The 18,767-nt window shown below is 45.3% G+C and overlaps 3 protein-coding genes across 5 annotated transcripts; all 3 read right to left on the bottom strand.

The window, feature by feature from the left end:
- Positions 1-6,849: 6,849 nt before the first annotated feature.
- Positions 6,850-10,983, bottom strand: LOC120695147. Its single transcript, XM_039978456.1, has 2 exons — positions 10,170-10,983; positions 6,850-9,755 (listed from the first exon to the last, which is right to left on the bottom strand). Exons 1-2 carry the CDS (start codon positions 10,981-10,983, stop codon positions 6,850-6,852), a joined length of 3,720 nt encoding a protein of 1,239 aa, XP_039834390.1.
- Positions 10,984-14,276: 3,293 nt separating this feature from the next.
- LOC120668674 (putative lipid-transfer protein DIR1) lies at positions 14,277-14,951 on the bottom strand. The gene has a single exon (XM_039948421.1). It carries the CDS (start codon positions 14,855-14,857, stop codon positions 14,540-14,542), a length of 318 nt encoding a protein of 105 aa, XP_039804355.1. The 5' UTR covers positions 14,858-14,951; the 3' UTR covers positions 14,277-14,539.
- Positions 14,952-16,236: 1,285 nt separating this feature from the next.
- On the bottom strand, positions 16,237-18,767 carry LOC120668652. 3 transcript variants are annotated; one of them, XM_039948403.1, is made up of 6 exons: positions 18,480-18,767; positions 18,023-18,117; positions 17,727-17,770; positions 17,585-17,615; positions 17,063-17,297; positions 16,237-16,689 (listed from the first exon to the last, which is right to left on the bottom strand). In XM_039948403.1, exons 1-5 carry the CDS (start codon positions 18,585-18,587, stop codon positions 17,234-17,236), a joined length of 342 nt encoding a protein of 113 aa, XP_039804337.1. In that variant the 5' UTR covers positions 18,588-18,767; the 3' UTR covers positions 16,237-16,689; positions 17,063-17,233. The 3 variants fall into 3 exon arrangements, with proteins under 3 accessions (XP_039804337.1, XP_039804344.1, XP_039804331.1); XM_039948410.1 differs by having other exon boundaries at positions 18,023-18,169; positions 18,480-18,716; XM_039948397.1 differs by lacking the exon at positions 17,585-17,615 and having other exon boundaries at positions 18,023-18,169; positions 18,480-18,709.

Raw genomic sequence — 18,767 nt, 5'->3', positions numbered from 1 at the left:
AGTATAACGGCGACGTGATCTCTTCTTCTAAACATAGATTCTAAATCTTAGTCCTCTCTATCCTATCCTTCCCACACCAGTGTGTGTGTCCTTGGACGAGACTGAACTCGTAGATAGTGTACTCACGTTCCCTAATGGATACGATACCCTGGAATACTCTTGGGTGAAAGCTACAGCGGTATCCGTGCGCTTGTGGATTTTATTCGTGACGTTACAAAGTACCAACAACCTCTTGACTTGTACAAGACTTTTCCTTTTAGATTGACCTTGTTGAGGAGCAGAGGTAGTGAGGTTTGAACCCTTCTCAAGCTTCTTCACCATGTCATCACGGTTATCTTGAGAAGGTTGCACTTGACCTTTGCTCTTCAACTTGATCATTTCAATCTTTAGCTCTTCGACGTCTCGCTTGAGTTGATCATTTTATTCCGCGATAAGGACATCACAAGTTTCTGCAACAACATGCTCAACACAAGAATTTGTTGATTGGGAGCAACACGGTTTATCACAAGATAACATAATTTGAACTTGTGAGCATGTGCATGTGTGTGTTGGAGGTTGTTAGAATTTTACTGATGTTATCACAACCGCATGAGCAATTTCTAGCATAGCATGTGAATCAGCAAGCTTCTTTTAGGAATATTTAAGTTCCTTATGAGTTCCTTGCAAAGTCACACACTTGCTAGTGAGACTCTCAACTTGAGCCTTGAGCATTTGATTTTCTTTCTCCAATGATGCTACACGAATAACTGAGTTAGTGGCATTAGCATAATCATTGGATAATTCATGATACCTTTGGACCAAAGATGCTTATTCTAGTTTGATCTTCTCAAGATCTTGAGTTAGAGCCTTGATAATCTCAACTCTTTGATCCTCATCTTCCTTGCTCTTTTCGTTATTTTTGGCCATCATCAAGCACTTGCGATCAACATCACTGGAAGGTGTTGAACTTGATGAAGCTTGTGCTTGTCTTGATCGCCTTCGGGAGCACTTCTTCCTCTTTTTCTTCTGGTTCTTGGTCAGACCGGTCTGACCGGTCAGGGTGACCGGTCTGACCGGTTCCAACAGGGAACCAGCAGACTTGGTTGATTTTGTTCCTTGGTCATCGGGAGGAGTCACAAGAGGATGAGTGTGTGTTGCTGTGGTAGTACACTCCTCAAATGACTCCTCATCATCATCTTCTTGATCTTCATCGTCCCTATTTTTTTCACAAATTGCCTCAAGAAATTTCCAAAGACGATGATCATCAATTCGTATCTCTTTCAACTTGTCCTCCTTGTTTATGAGATCTGAGAGTTCTCTGTCAATGTTGTTAAACAAGAGGTGAATGACACGAAGATTGCAAGTCGAGCGCTTCAACACTTCAATTGACAATTTGAACAAATTGGCAAAGTCATTGGGAATAATACTTGACTCAACAATCCGCTCAAAGTAAACACCCATGGTCCTTAAAACATTAAGTATATGAGCAGACCAAGAAGAGTAGTTTGAGCCATCTAGAGATAGCGGCTCAAACGGTACCTCACAAGTAGTCGACATCGCGATTCTCCAAGCGATGAAGCTTCAATCCGGAGACCAAAGCATTGATACCAATTGAAAGGACCTCGGATGTCGCCTAGAGGGGGGTGTATAGGTGTATGCCAAAAACTGCAAATTTCAACACTTAAACCCACTGTCAGCCACTGATCGGTCAGACCGGTCAGGCAGACCGGTCAGACCGGTCTAACACTTAGAAACTAAAACTGCTAAACTCAACCGGTCAGACCGGTTGGGGTGACCGGTCAGACCGGTCACACGCAGAACCTGCACAAATATCAGAGTTTCTACCCTTCTCAAGCACTAGCACTAATACCACTTGGTGTGGAGTTCCTGCAGGTGAATATAAATGTATTGCAATACCCTGCACACACAGAAACAACACACCAAAGTAGATCGATGCGAAATTATAAACAAAGTGCTAGAGCACAAAGTAGTGAGGCAAACCACAATGGAGACACAAGGATTTGTTTCCCGAAGTTCAGATTCACCACCGCGAATCCTACATCTCCGTTGAGAAACTCGTTGGGTGCGAGTCTCTTTCAGTTCGATCCCTTGAGTTGGTCTCTTTCAACCACTTCTCCAATTCCACTATCTTGATCCTTTCCACCAAGGGGGCAAGATCATGCCTGCACAAACTTGCCATTGCTCACTACATCGTCGGGAGCTAGCCGGCGACACCTAGCCGTCTAGGAGGCAATTCTCCAAGAGTAACAAATGCAATTTGAAAGCTTTGACGGATCTCAAAGGTGCTCAAGCTATGGTTACTCAAATGCTGCTCAAATTGCAGCTCTCACAATGCTCAACAATCTCACACATGCTCAATCTCTCAACCCAATCCAAAGATGTGCAATCTACATGGCTTAACTCACAAAGAGTGTCGGGGAGAGCTAGCTGGTCAAGAAAATGCTTTAGAAAGCTCAAGAGAAGCCAAAGAACCAACAGCCCACGCAAGAGAGGGCTGAGAGGTATAAATACCCCACACACAAAAATTAGCCATTGCTACTGTCAGTGCAAACCGGTCAGACCGGTCCCCCAGACCGGTTAGACCGGTATGTTTAAACTAACTAGCCGTCACACCCAGACCGGTCGGCCGGTCTAGGCCAGAGAGGCCCAAACCTAATATTAGTTGCTCCACTTGGTCCACCAAGTCAACACTTGATCATCCAAGTAGCACAAAGTTAGTTCTTAGGGGTTTTCTCTCAGGATTCTCCCTTAGGGTGACCTATGAGCACTTTTGACCGAGTCAAACAACATTCTTGATAGTATGGCGTACCTATACTCAAGATTAAATATCAAACACATTTTAGCCACTTGAGCCTCGAATTGCTTCAGCTTTGCCATACTTTGATTTTCTTCAACTTTGGGATTCCAATATTGCACAACATTCTTTTGAGCTAATCCATACTTGAGCTAGTGACTTAGAGCTCCAAATCATTTTGCAAATCTGTCCTTGAATACTCAAGTCACTCCAATAAAATATTTGAAGCATTGCATTGCTTATCCCAACAAGACTTGGATATGATACTTCGAACACTCCACAGATACTAGCACTTCACCTTAGCTCTTGCACACATGGTAAGCCGTCGCTTCACCAAAGCTTGCTTAGTCCCTCGCACTAGTCATCTCGGTTGGTTTCTTCATCTCTTACCCTTACTATGTTGAGCTAAACTTTGCACATCAACAATGAATTTCATATCTCATTCTAGTATCTTCATTTCTTTGTCTTGCTTTGTATTCATGAACTTTTGATCCTTTTAGACAAAGTATACTTCACTTTGACAAGCCATATTTAGAAATCATTGAATGACACATGAGCACTTGTTTATATCTTTGTCATAATGTGTTTGTCTTGCTTTGTATCCATGAATGATAACCATATTCTAAATATTGCAAGCTTCCAAAGATAAGACCAATATATATGATTGTATGTCTTCTACTTTTGCTTTACTCCATGAAGCCTTGCAACAATACTTTCAACAATTTTATATCTCAAATATTCTTCAAATATTGTCAAGCCATGAATAGAAACCATATGTTGTCATTGTATGAATACTTGTTTCACATTTCTCATCACAACATGCTTGACTTTGTTCAATAAGCTATTTTTTATTTGATTCCTTGATACATGAGTCAATACACGAATTGATATACAAATAAATCCCTGCTCATGATATCTCAAATAAAGCATTAGTCCTTCAATCAAGTCATCATTCAATTCACCACAAACCCATTAGGGGCCTAGATGCACTTACAGACCACCAAGCAAGAACAGAGGAGGTTTCCTCCTCGAATATTTGTCGGAGTCTTGGCAGGCTAGCCAATCTGCCAGCTCTGTCCAAATGCGCTTCGCAACTCTACAATAAACAAAGAGATGTCTCCCAGTCTCAGGCTCCTGTCGGCAAAGAGGGCACACCCCATTGTTTGGCCATCCCCTTGCGCTTAGTCGGTCTGCAGTCCAAAGCCTGTCTTGTACCGCCAGCCAACTGAAGAATTTGCATTGGGGGGGCAAACCTGTAGCTAAGCACTGCTCCAAAATGCTATGTTTTCTCCATTGCCAATCGTGAGGGTTGTTGATGCCACAAAAAACCGGTGATCTGTGGCATTGCACGGGAGATCTTCACCCACCCACGGCTTGTCCTGAGGAGTCTAGGCACGCCAAAGCCATCATAAACGCAGCGCTCTAGCAAACTTGCCTAGGTGAAGAATTCCCAAACCTCCATTTTTAGTTGGCCTCGCTGATCGAATCCAATTAACTTTGCATTTGGCTCCCGTTAATTTCTCTATGCCCACCCACAAAAGTTGCCTTCTCTTTGCATCAATATCTTTCAAGGTTTCCTTGGGGACCTTGAGTGCTGTCAAAAAATAAACTGCTTGTGATGTAAGAACAGACTTGACCAGCGTTAGACGCCCCGCATGGTTCAGGTTTCTTCCGTTCCAATCACACAATTTAGCAGTTATCTTGTCAATGAGTGGCTGGAAGTCCACATGCTTTAACCTGCGGGTCGTGAGGGGAAGGCCTAAATACTTGATTGGGAAGTGAGATTTCCTTGCCAGTAGTTGTGTGAGTATGTCATCAATGTCGAGCCTTTCACAACGGATTGGTACGACGGTGGGATTTTGGAAGTTTGTCCTCAGCCCAGTTGCGTCCCCCAAATAGTGTAAGCATTTCAGCCAGGGCCGCCACCTCATCTTTCACCGGTGCTAAGAAGATGGCAGCATCATCTGCGTACATGGAAATGCGGATGCAAGGCGTTCGTCCTCTTATCTTACTGAAAATCCCACTCTCTGATGCCAGTTCAAGTAGCCTCCTCAAGGGATCAATGGCGATGATGAACAGTAATGGCGACAAGGGATCTCCTTGGCGAAGTCCACGACCGTGCGAGATTGTCATGCTAGGCACGCCATTTAGGAGGATGCGAGAACATGAAGTTGCTAGTAGAATTGCTATCATTTCCTGCCATCTGTCCGGGAAGCCAAGGTGCTGCATTAAAGAGAGAAGGTATTCCCATCGAACGGAGTCGAAAGCCTTTGCAATGTGATATAGAGAGAGGAAGGAGGAAGGTGCTACGGAGTCTGCAGCGGAGAGGAAGGAGAGACAGAAAGAGGAGATAAGGTTGACTACCAGCCCCACATGTCATAATGGAAAGAATGGATGAGAGATTGACAGGTGAGCTAGTCACAGGTGACATAATAAGTAGAGGCTGAGTAGTAGAGATTGTTGGGGAGTTGATGACAAAAAAATACAACCCTAGAAAGTTGGGACCGCTCTGCTTAATAAAGTAGGGACCGGAAGTAGGGGTTATTGCTAGAGATTCTCACCAATGCACACTTAAAAAACAGCCAATCCATCACCCTAGAAATTCATATTATTATTCACTATCTAAAACCATGCATGCCTGGTTATATCCCATGCCATCAATAATTTAGAAATGCCTGATCATCGTCCAATTATATTTCAGATTCATCTTCAGAATTACTCTCAAGATTCGTTTCACCCTTTGTTTTCCTCCCTTGTCTCATGATGGGTTTGTTTGTTCTTCATCATCAATCAATAGAAAAAACATATATATCACCAAGAACGGACAAAAAACAAACAAATGCCGCAAAGTAAAAATATATGTCAGCACTAATCGGTCAAACAAGTATGAGAATGAAATTAAGCAGCAGGGATGGCATTTCTGGGCCCATGCATGTTGGGTTTGGGTCCTCGTGGGCGCAAGCGCACGTTTATTTCTTCTTTTACGTACCCAACAGGATTCACTTATGTTTCTAGCCCAACTACTAATTCATTACGTGTGTGATTATTAGGCCCATCAGCTCCAAGTATTACACGGCCCAATGAAAGCTCATTGGCTTGCACACCAACAGACCGACCACGTCGTTTCGTTGTTGTCGATAGAAAAAAGTCTTATTTACCTTCCTGAATTGTGGGTCGAGTTTACGTTCCCAGCTTTAACTTGAAAACTAGGTATTTTGTCTCCTCGAACCCGCAAAACTGGATATATGACCTCTCTTAGTGGTTTTCTTCTTTATCTTTTATATTTATTTTGGATAAATTTTTAAAAAATTATAGTAAATCATAAAAAAACATAAAATAGAAAACTAAATTTTGTTGGACTCCACAAGAGTAGATCTATACATTTAACATATTGTATGATATATTTTAGTAAATATTATATTGTTAATTTTAAATATTTATTTTTATGTAATTATTTCATATCTACATATTCCTTGGTCCAATTATGGTGAAATTTTTATGGTGAGCTAATAATTATATTCTTCAATTGCAGTAAATATTTCGTGGTCATTGGATCATTTATTCTTGACAAACTGAAGAGTCTGGTATAGTTTGGAATTAAACTCCTGAATCTATAACTCAATGAGCATGAAATTTTTACTACAGTTCCATTTAATTATTAGACCACCATAAGAATTTCACCACAATTGGACCAAGAAAAATATAGATATGAATTAATTATATAAACATAAATATCTAAAATTAAAAATACAATGTTTACTAAATTATATCATATCATATATTACTGCATAGAAATACTCAGGTGGAGTGCAACAAAATTTGACTTTCTATTTTAGGATTTTTTATGATTTAGGGCGTATTTGGGAGAGCTCCACTCCAAGAACTACACAACTCCATCAATGTGTCGTGCCAAACGTGTTTAGCTCCAACAACACCAACTCCGAAAAAAACTTAAAGTTGAGGGTCAATTCCTTGCTTTTCTGGGGTGCTCCAAAAACAACTGGTATAAACATTCTTATAGAGTTTTTTTTTTTGACTCGGAAAGCTAGTTTCCATTAAACAGCAAATCCAACCTGATCACCCAGGACCAAGTTGGCAACAAAAGAGGGGACTTGGCTCATGAACACAACTGAACCAGAGCTAACCTCACTCGCCCCATACATTGCAAGGCAATCTGCCACTTTGTTGCAATTTCTCGGACAATGCCGAATGACACACTGATCAAAAGATGAATCAATGAAATCCCTGATTTGCTTGAGTAGGCTGCCATCCACACTTTGATCAAGATCAGTAGAAGTCAGACCCCTGACTAAGTCAGATGCATCAGTCTCAAGGATGATTCTTGATATTCCCAGCTGCAAAACTCTCACCACACTATGTAAGACAGCAAGAGCTTCATCTTGAAAAGAGGAGGCCACCCTACGCAGATTACCACAACCACCTTCTAGAAAATCACCCACTCTGTTTCTCACAACAAAACCCCAACCTCCTTGATTTGTAACTGCTCTAAAAGCCCCATCAGTGTTGATCTTATACACATCTTCAGGAGGCGGCTCCCATCTCTGTTGTTTGACTTGCTGAAATATATTGTCTGACTTGCGACCTTTCTCAAACTCACAGACATAAAAAGTCACCAGCGAGCATACCTCAGGACCTGTGGGTCTTTTATCCCCCGCATTTGCCTTATTCCTTGCTGACCACCATCTCCACAAGAGGACAATAATTTGCAATTGAATCTGTGATGGGAGAGACCAGATTGTCTGCATCATATCCTTTCCAGAGTGACAAGCAGCTAAAATGATCCGGTATTCCTCTAGATTTAGCCTCCTCCAGCACTCCTTCACTCCTTTGCATTTGAAAAAAAGATGCCCGGGGTCCTCTTCTAACCTTTGACACATGGGACAGAGGGTGTCCACCTTCATGCCTCTGCGGAGCAAATTTCGCTGCACCGCCAAACTATTATGCACTAAGCGCCAAATAAACATTTTCACCTTGTTTGGGACCTTCATCCCCCATATTTTATCCCACCTAAACCCCGAGTTTCCCACTGGCAATGACTCAGAACTTGCTGCATTCCTGCCCATCTCATTTTCTCTTCTCTGTATGGCCAGTTTATATGCTGATTTTACCGAGAACAACCCCTTTTTATCAAAATGCCAGGCATGCCTGTCCTCCATATCTAGATTAACTCTCAATTTTAGAATAGCTTCAGCATCAAACTCTGAAAAGGTGTCCTTCACTAAGGTCTCATCCCATGACCCGGAAACTGGATCCAGTAAATCCACTACCCTTGTCAATACAACAGCCCCTCTATAAGTAGCCGGTCTTCTCGTTTTGCCATGTGGAATCCATGGATCCGTCCAAATATTCACTGATTCACCATTTCCTATCCGCCAGATGACCCCCTCCTTAATCAAGTCCACTCCTTTCAAGATACTTCTCCATGTGTAAGAGATCCCATCACGTGCCTCACATTGCAAGATAGTACCATTGGGAAAATATTTGGCCTTTAGCACCTGACCACATAAAGTATCTAGGGAAACCAATAGTCTCCATGCTTGTCTAGCTAGCATGGCCTGGTTAAACAAATAGAGATCTCGGAAACCCAGGCCTCCCTTGTTTTTTGGGAGGGTTAGCTTGTCCCATGCCAGCCAATGAATTTTATTATCCTCGTTGTTCTGGCTCCACCACCATCTACCAATCATGGAACTCAGCTCATCACAAAGCCCTTTAGTCAGCTCGAAACAGGACATAGCATAGGTTGGAATAGCTTGAGCCACTGCTTTTACTAAAATTTCCTTTCCTGCCTTGGACAACAATTTCTCCTGCCACCCCTGAATCCGGAACCAAACTTTTTTCTTTATGTATTCAAAAGCTTTTTTCCTTGATTTCCCAATTGAGACCGGCAACCCCAGGTATTTCTCATTCTTCGCTTCTAGGACAATATTGAGTGCTTGTCTCACCTCCTCCTTGTCATCAGAGCTAGTATTTGGACTGAACAAGACATCAGATTTATCTCTATTGATCACCTGTCCCGAGATAGTCTCATAAACTTGTAAAATCCTCTTTAACTCTTGTGCATCCCCCTTATTGGCTCGCATCAAAATCAGTGAATCATCTGCAAAGAAAAGGTGGTTAATTCTCGGGGCTTCCCTGCACACTCTTATCCCCTCAATTCGGCCCTGCTCCTCTGCTTTCTGCAGCAATGCTGAAAGACCCTCTGCACACAAGATGAAAAGATAAGGAGACAAGGGATTCCCTTGGCGCAACCCTCTCTGTGGATAGATTTTGTTGGAGTGATCCCCATTGACTTTAATGTGATAGCTCACTGTCGAAACACACTTCATCACCCTTTCCACCCACTGCACTGCAAATCCCAATTTCAGCATCATTTTCTCTAGGAAGCACCATTCGACCCGGTCATAAGCTTTGCTCATATCCAATTTGATAGCAGCCACTCCATTTTTGCCCCACCTCCTTTGATTTAGATAGTGTGTGAGCTCATAAGCTAGTAAGACATTATCAGTAATTAGTCTCCCTGGTACAAACGCACTTTGAGATGGCGAGATGATCTCCGGCAACACCACTTTTAACCTGTTTGCTAAGACTTTTGAGATGAGTTTGTACACTACATTGCACAGGCTAATTGGCCTTAAGTCCTTCAATTTCTCTGGTGACTTGGTTTTTGGAACTAGAACAATGACAGTATCATTCCATCCTTCCGGCATGACAGCCCCGTTTAGCACAGCAAGCACTTCCTCCTTAACCTTTTCTCCCACTAGTGACCAGAATTTCTTATAGAAAACCACTGGCATGCCATCAGCCCCTGGCGCTTTGAGTTCACCCATATCCTTTAGCGCTGCCCAAACTTCATCACTTGAGAAAGGTGCTGTCAAGTTGTCATTCATATCCCGAGTAATCTTTTGTTGCAAACAGTCAAGAACTTCCTCAATTTGGCTACCTGCAGAGGACATAAAAAGTTGTTGATACTGGTTAGTGATAAAAGATTTCAAGTATTTCCCCGCCACCTCTCCTCCGCCCTCATCCTTCAGTTTAAAAATTGTATTCCTCCTTTTCCTTTCAGATGCTTGAGCATGGAAAAACTTTGTGTTACGGTCCCCCTTAATCAGCCAAGACGAGTGAGCTCACTGCTGCCAATAGACATGCTGTTGATCCAACAGGCGCTCTAGCTTGTACCACAGCAAATGTTCTCGATTTATTTGCTTTTGGGATATAGCAGCCCTCCTGCACCTCTCCAACTCCCTCTTGGCACTTTTGATTCTTCTGTCCAATGCCCCTAGGACCTCCCGGTCCCACTTCCATAATTCCCCAAGCACTTGGGCTTGGATTTCCCTGAGACTTACACTGCCATTACTGATATCATTTTCCCATGCCTCCTTCACCCTTTCACTACACTCCTCCTCCTCCAACCACCTCGCCTCAAATTTCTTCATAAACTCTAGTGGTTCCCTCCAGTGAGATTTTTCCTTCACACCTGGTTCCACAATGATGGGTCTATGATCTGAATGACGAGGGTCACCATTAATAACACGGACCAAAGGGAAGCGAGCCTGCCATGCACTATTTGCCACCGCCCTGTCCAACCTTTCCCTGACATAACTGGCCGCCCAATGGTGATGATTCCTCCATGTGAACACATCTCCAACAAATCCCAAATCATGCAAATCACACTCCTCTAGCGCTTCTCTGAATTTCAGCGTACTTCTCTCCGCTCTAGGGGGACCTCCTTCCTTTTCACAATTAAACAGGATCTCATTAAAATCACCACAACACAGCCATGGAAGCTTACTGTGATGCTGTAAGATACGTAGTAGTCTCCAAGTTTTCTCCTTCTCTTCACAACGGGACTCTCCATATATTCCAGTAACCTTCCAAGCACTCTCATCCCCCTCCTTAATTATAGTATCAATATGATATCTGGACCAGCTCAACACCCTCAAATTCACCTCCTTTTTCCAAAATAGTGCCAAATCGCCTCTCGTCCCTTCACTATCCTTCACTACCATATTTGTCATCTTCAGCCTCCACCTAAAGCCCTCCATCCATTTCTTACCATGCTTTGTTTCGGAGAGAAACAAGACATCGGGGTCCTCCTTCTGGACATCCAGAAGACCACGAACTGCCGGGCCATTCCCCAACCCCCGGCAGTTCCACGCCACAATCCTCATTGGGACCGGCCAGGCTAACCAGGCAGCCCAGCCATCAAAGACTGATTTTCCTCCGTCTCCACACCCACTATCACATCCTGGATCTTAGCCCTTTTCTGAGATTCATCATCTATATTATCTCCCTCATTCACTCTTTTTCGCGACCCCGAGGGGAGGCTAATGTTCCCTTCCTTTGCTGCCTCCCGGTCCCGTGGCCGCCTCTTGAAGGTTGAAGTCCTCTTCCCCTTAGGCTTCTGGCCCTCCTCCAAAACCTGATCTGGCACCTCCTCCTTAGACTAGTCGGCCAAAAAAGACCCTTTACCCACCTCATCACCCGCCTGTAACCCTGCCATCTCATCCACTTCCATCCCTGCCAAACCTGTATCCTCTACCTGACCACAAACCTGCTGGTTAATCTCTTTTTCTCCCCCATCTCTTATGCCATGAGCCTGCTCCTTCTCCCCCACTGGACTAAGCTGGTCCCCTTGCCCCACCACCGGCTCCACCTTGCTTTTTTTTCCCGTGCTCGTAATATCTCCAAAAGATATTTTTTTCGGAACTGCACCTTCTTTAGTGCTCCCGGCATCAGCTTCAAAGGGCTAGACCCATCATCCCGGAGCTCTAGATCCTCCACACTCTTTCCTCTCCTACTATCCTCCAACTGTTGAGCTTTTTTCCCCCGAATCCTCCCTTCTCCAGGATCCCGACGATTTCTTTTGCAAACTGTCACCTGCGCTGCTCCCTCCCGACCAGCGGCTTCGCTGGTCCCACTTCTTTGCCGGGGTTGCCCTCATCCAGTCTCCAAACTGTGGGCCGGTCTCCTTCCAGACAATGTCATCACACTCCCTCTCAACGTGACCAAGTAACCCACAGGAATAACAAAAATTGGGAAGGAATTCATATCTGAAATTGCACCAGCAGTTCTGCTCCCCTTTTTCATTCTCCATCATCACTCCCCTTAGTAACGGTTTCCGAACATCAATTAGAGATTTTATTCTCAAGAAGCTCCCCACAGCTGACCCATCTTCATCAGTGTCCACCTCCAACTATTTGCCCACCTTGTCTCCAATCAACCGGCCAGTTTCCTCATTCATCAGACCCAGAGGGAGGTTAAAGACTCGGATCCACACCGGAATATGAGTGAACTCCAAGTCCTTCAACCTTTTTGTCTCATCAAAATCGACCACAATAAGTAAGTCACCGCCGAATTCCCAAGGTCCCTCAGTAACAGCTCTTCTTTTGCCCCCCGGTTGAAGGAACGTAAATAAGAATAAATTCTCCCCCAATTCCTTGCACCTGATTCCTTTTACCGGACACCAAATTTTGCCCAAAGCTTGCACCATCCCTTCTGCATAACCAGCTTTCGTTGAGAACAGCTTACCAACAGCTTGAGGATTCCCGCTCGCCTCCCGCGCTCCTGCCTGCCACGCCCCCTTGACCGCCCTCCGCTCCTCCTCCGAAAGCTTGAGCCCACCCATGAGCCCCTCCAGGTCCACCTCCCCCTTCTTCCTCCCCTTCCCCATCAAAACTCAGTGACCGCACCCCGTCCACCAGCACCGCCCACACCAGCCCCAAAGCTCACTCACCCCAACACCACCTCCACATGCCGCCACACAGAGCCACCCCCAAGCACCCCCAACCCGCTCCACTGGCGTAGAGCAGGGAAGACCAGCTCCGCACTCGATTTTGTGGAAAATGTAGTGGGATTTTGGAGAAGAAAACAGACCCGAAACCCTAGGTTCGGTACAGAGCTCTGAGTCGCCGCGTCCCAGCGGGAGTTGGTCAAACCAGAGACCCGGTCTAAACATTCTTATAGAGTTGCTAACTATTTAGCCACCATGCCACTTGTTACACCTCTTCTACCGGTTCGGGAGCGGAAAAAATGAAAGAAAGTCGTTCATCTCGTCCCCTCCCTCCCGTTCTCTTCTCTCCCAGCGCGCCGCTCCGACGACAGCTCCCCGCGCCGGCCCCGCCGTCGGCCCTCGCGCCGCCGTCCATGGCGCGACGGAGCCTGGACTTTGTCACTTGAAGGGCCCTGGGCCGGATCGAGTTCTTGGAGGTCCCCGAGGGCGGCGCCCGGACCCGGAGCAGCGCCGCGGCGTCCAGACCCGGAGCAGCGAGGGCAGGCTCCGCGCTGGTGGCGAGGTGGTGCAGAGGAGGTGATGGAGATACTGGGCATGCTGCTGGCTCCGCGGAAGGCCCCCTTCTCATCTTTCCTCCTCTTCTCCTCCGATTCCTCCCCCAGATCCGCCTCTCCCCTGCCTCGATTTCCTCCCCCATGCACCTCGCCGTCGGCTGCATCCCCGCCAGCGACAAAAGGGCCCCACACCAAGCGAGGAGGCCCCAGACCTGATTCCCCAATCGCGAGAGTCACCGTCCGCCCTTGCCTCTGCTAGCAGTGCTCGTGCTTGCCTCTGCTGATTCACCCGTCCGTCCACCCTTGCCTCTGCTGGCAGTGCTCGTGTTGGTGCAGAGGAGCAGTGGAGGAAGAAGAGGGGCGAAGAGGAGAGGTTGACATGCAGCCCCGCTTTCAAGGGTACAACGGACTATTCACAATAAAAATATTTAATTTCTAGAGTTGGAGTTACGCTATTAGCCAAGCATATTCCTCAAATCTATGTTTTTCTAGAGTTTATAGAGTGGAGCTGCAAAAATGTGGAGTTGCTACTCTAGAGTTATTTTTTTAGAGTTGGAGTGCTCCCAGACACACCTTTACTATAATTTTTTAAAATTTTGTCCAAAATAAATATAAAAGAAAAAAAGAAAAACTACTAAGAAAAACCACACAACGAGGTCATATGTCCGGCTTCGCGAGTTTGAGGAGGCAAAATACCCGGTTTTTAAGTTTAAGGTGGAAACGTAAACTCAATCTATAGTTCAGGGAAATAGGACATTTCCATTGTCGATCATGCGTACTGGCCCCTTCAGCACAGCTTATGGGCTCCGGCTTTTCTTACGCATGCACTATTATTCATACTGCTGTAGCACTACTATTTAATGAGGTTTTTCTGCCTCTTTCTTTAGTTAAAATTAGTTCCCAAATTAGTGTTGAAATAGAAACAAGTCGGTGGAGCTGCAAATTATGGCTCTTTGCAGCTCCAGCTCCAACCTGCTACATCGACAATACAGTGCGGAGCTGGTACTTTGCCATCGGATCGGCGTCCATTATAGCATGCATCCAGCCAAAAGGTACGTGCCTCCTGCTCACGGACTGCATGTACGCTAGCTATCCATCAGATTAGATGTCTATGCATGTGGGTGAATGCCACTGCCAGGTACATACTAGTGTGTTCATCATCCAAGCAGTAACAATGTTTTGGATCAAAACCACAACGTTTTTTTTTTAAGGAAAACCACACAGTCATATATATAAAGCTACGAGGGAGAGCACATGGATAGATATATACGACGACACACACACACACAAAAAGCACACACCGACGACGCAACCCACGTACACACGAGAGCACATCACGACGAGTCAAGAAGAACACGATCGAGGACACACACGAGGACGAGGCAACGAACAAGCTAACAATTAAGCTCTGATCGAGATCGATCGACCTCTCAGATCAGATCAGCAGTTGGCGGGCGTGGCGAGGCCGCACTTGGCCGGCAGCTCCATGGCGCGCTCGGGGTCGATGTTGTACACGCCCATCCAGGGCGAGTTCTTGTACCCGCACAGGCACCCCAGGTCGGCGCCGGCCAGCGCGTCGCAGCACGCCCGCGACGGCGGCGCGGGCGGGTCCGTCGCCTTCGCCGCCGCCGGCTGGCACGACATGAACTGCTCGTTGCTCATGTTGCACACCGCCGCCGCCGACACGGCGACGGCGGCCACCAGGAGGGCGGCGGCCAGCAGCGACGACGATGCCCTGGTGGTGGCGGTGGCGGCCATGTCGTCGCCGGAGCAAACTGGGCGGCCGGCCGGCTGCTAGTGCTAGGCTATTGATGGTGTGGGTGTGTGTGCGAACTCTCTGAGATGATTTGGGTCTGTGCTATATGGCTCATGCTGCCGGGGTATTTGTAGGGAGGGGGGACGGGGGAGTCTTGCGCGTTGCTACAAACAAGTTTGGGTTTTTCGTGAATGGTCCTCGGATTAAACTAACCGTTGCAACTTGCGAGCATGCTACAAAGTAATGGATATTTTCCAAATGCAATGGTTTTCTATTTATTTATTTTTCTATAGCGACGCCCGTGCATAAGCACATAGGCGACTTGCAACTTACTGTTGCCGTTGCGGCTACCAAATTAATGGGTGTACCTATCTGCAATTCCAGTAGAACCCAGGCAGTCGGCTAGGAAAATCCCAGGCAGGCGAAGCCGCAGCCCGTGAAGGCTCCCTGTCGGTTTGTACCCTGATCATGTCAGCGATCACGGGCGCAACAAGAAAGACCGAGCCGGCCGGTGAGTGCGCCGGGCCCACCGGGGACTTGTGGCCGAGAGACTTCCCGGCCGGGATCCGCTGACGTGGCACGGTGATGCTGTCACACCCGGTGACCCCCTAGCTCGTTCACGATTGCCCTCTTGACGCATCAGCCGTGGATTGCGGTGCGGGTGGCAGACATTTGTACTAGCTAGTTGCACTTCGAAGTGTCTCCAAAGATAGGAGGGTCATGGAGCAAAGCGTTTGAAAATTGATGAAACCCTGCGTCTTCGGCTGACTTGACTTTAGCGAATTTTGTTTGTCTTCCATCCTACAGGGTTTGTAAACGGTTGCCGGTAAAAATATATCGTTTTCTTTTAATGAAATACGTGTCCAGGCATTCTTAACAATTGAGCACCCCAATCCCAATTCCTTGCATTATATTGTTTCGAGAAAGAAATTAGAGGATGCAAACAAACAAGAGACCTGCCAACCAAACTAAAATTGACTTGAAGTCAGTGCCTAACTCTGGGTGGGCTGCGAGAGCTGCAATTGCAAAGGATCTAGTGGGGTTCTCTTGTTTGTTTGATCCCCTCGTGAACGACCGCGATACATGGTTGCCTGCCCTGCTTGTTGGATTGCCAGCCTTAATCATCATGTATCATAATAATCTGAATGCCAAAGTCCGCCACCGAAACGAAAGCACCAGTATTATATATTTTGCTATTTGGAGACTAGTAGCCTGTGGGATGATGAAATGCGCGAACCTCCTTTTCTTTTTTTCAGGTGTTCTCCCAAGCCAGCAGGGTGGTCACTTTGCAAGCTTAAGGCAGAAAGAATGGGAGAAAAGATGCTGTGACAGTCTTTAGAAAAATAAGCAGGAGGGTGCAGCCTTTAGAGTGCAAAAGGAATTGAAAGGGTGATGGAATTAACAAATTTCAGAAACAGTAGCACGGAAGCACAAACAATACTGTTCACAAGCTTGTTGCAACTGGAATCTGTTACCTCGTACAGGGTATGCAACTGCAGTTAGCAGCAACAAAAAACACACATGCCCTTGGTTACAATACACGATCAGGCTTCAGTTGGGTGCACAGGAGCATACCATCTTCCATACAATACAGAATGTCCCAGGTTCCTTTAACATTGCTATGATACAAGTTCCTAACATGCTGCTGGTCGTCCATGCCAATATCTACTGATTGGCGCAGTGGGTAAAATTACTCAGAATTTCCTACATCTGCACCTAGAAATAGACGGAATAACCTCGATGATCCAAAACAGCCCATTAAACATCTCCTCAACTATCTTTGTGCATAGCGATCAACTAGCGCCTTTGCTGCCTCTGGGGCGAAGAATTTTGCCTGCATGGAAGGTCAAGTCATACATTGCAATACTAAGACATTTGATTCTATTGACTGCTCCCTTTTATATTCATCTCAGCTCACTTTTACGTCTTGTAGCTAGTTTGGATGAGGTGGTGAATGCGTTGGGATTTTTTGGATTTAATTCCAATTGACCAAGTCTTATGGATTTGGATCAAGATCGCCTATCCAAACAGCCTTTGGTGGCATACAAAGGTACAGCTGGTCTATGGCCTTGCAGTTGTAGGACCATAACCAAACATGTTGATCCCTATCCTTGACAGATATCATTCTTTCTACTGACAAAATATGATAGAACTACATCTAGTATTGTAAAGAATTCTCAATGTCATACCACAAAGTAAAATTGTACCTGAATAAACATTCTTTCTGCATCACCTGATTTACCATTTTCCTTCAATATAATTCCCTACGAATGGATAAGAACAGAACAGTTATAATTGCTTGGTGTATAAAAATTTCACTGCTATGACTAAGGTCTTTGCTTGGCATTGGTTCGTAACAGAAACAATAATCTGTGAAGTTAACTGAAAATTGAAGTCAACTTACATTGGTCCATGTTCTTTGGATTTCCAGATATTACCTTACTGCATAAAAAGAAATTTTTTTATAACTAATGAAACAATAATGTTATATGTAGACAACAACATAGCAGTACTTTAAAGTTCTAAAAAGTATATGAGCAAGTAACATAATTAATTAGAACGCATCGAGCAAACTGATTTGATGAAAGAGTTTCTCAAATCCTTAGTCAGAGCATTCAGAGCAACAGACTATAAGAAAAAAAAGGAAATAACTAATACCATTAAACAAAAAACAAATTAAAAAAATTCTGGATTTAGATGCATGATTCACTTATCTATCACATAACCACCTGAGCTGTTGTAAAATATAAGACATTTTTTCTGAAAAAAATAATGTGCCAATCATCAAACCATAAAGTTCCTGATAAGAATAGACTTTATTTCTAATGCAAAGAAAATAAACCCTATAATAGAATGCCCTAGGTGAGTTACCTTGGTTCCACTGCAACATCTTTTGGCCTCCTCTTGCTTTTAATCTGGGAGAAAAGAGAAGGCGTAACAGACCATCAGAGACTCCAATTCCTTCAGATACAATGCAAGTTGGCTTTCCTAACTACTGGACAAGATGTACAACTTCATCACTGAAATTTAACGGAATTAAGAATCTCTAGTAGTATTGGGAGACGGTTTCATTTCTGTCTTTGCACTCAAACTAGTGCTTGTCAGATGCGTAGTATGCTGCAGATGGAAGGAATTAGGGAGGGAAATGGAGCATTGAAGCTGCCTACTTTTCTCTTGTTAGTCGAATCCGCGCCAAAGGCACGCCCATTGGCAGCAAAGCATCGAAAACTGAATGCCTTGTGGGTTCCATGGACAGCCATATCTGAACCAAATATTTTGATATCAGCACTATGTCCAAACTGTTTCGCCCATCCCTGCAATGTAGTCATATTATGGTGTTCAGTGACGTGCTTATCGCATCAATAAAGTACGGAAATTCCTAGATCGAAAGGCTTGAGACAACGACAGTTCATTCCTAAGTTTATACACAATATAATCCTTACGACATCTAATCAAGATCAGAATAAAAACTGGTGCCTCTCCATTACACGAGAAAAAGACTCGCATTCTAATCTCAAAAAAGGGAAAAAAACAAGAAGAAAAATAGACCTGCTACTTTTGTAAGACAAACAAAACAAAAATAAGCGTAGCGGAAAGGAAGAAGAGAGGAGGGTTCGGATATACCAGTGCCGGGAGACCGGCGGCGCCCATCGGCGCGCTGCGCAAGGCCGCCGAAAGGAAGAAGAGAGGAGGGTTCGGATATAACAGTGCCGGGAGACCGGCGGCGCCCATCGGCGCGCTGCGCAAGGCCGCCGGCGGCGTTGCGCAACCGGAAGCGGAGTATTCTTTATTTTCTCTCTCCCTGGGAAAAAAAAAACTGAGCCCGCAAGCGGATAAGGAAGCCGGAGGAAATCAGGAAGCGGAGGGAGCGCCGCACGACGGCACGAGCGCAGCTTCCGCCCGGCGTTCCCC

The sequence above is a fragment of the Panicum virgatum genome, chromosome 2K (assembly GCF_016808335.1).
Source record: "Panicum virgatum strain AP13 chromosome 2K, P.virgatum_v5, whole genome shotgun sequence".
Classification (NCBI taxonomy): Eukaryota; Viridiplantae; Streptophyta; class Magnoliopsida; order Poales; family Poaceae; genus Panicum; species Panicum virgatum.
The sequence above is the reverse complement of the archived record's forward strand: the minus strand, read 5'-3'. Positions and strand labels throughout refer to the sequence as shown.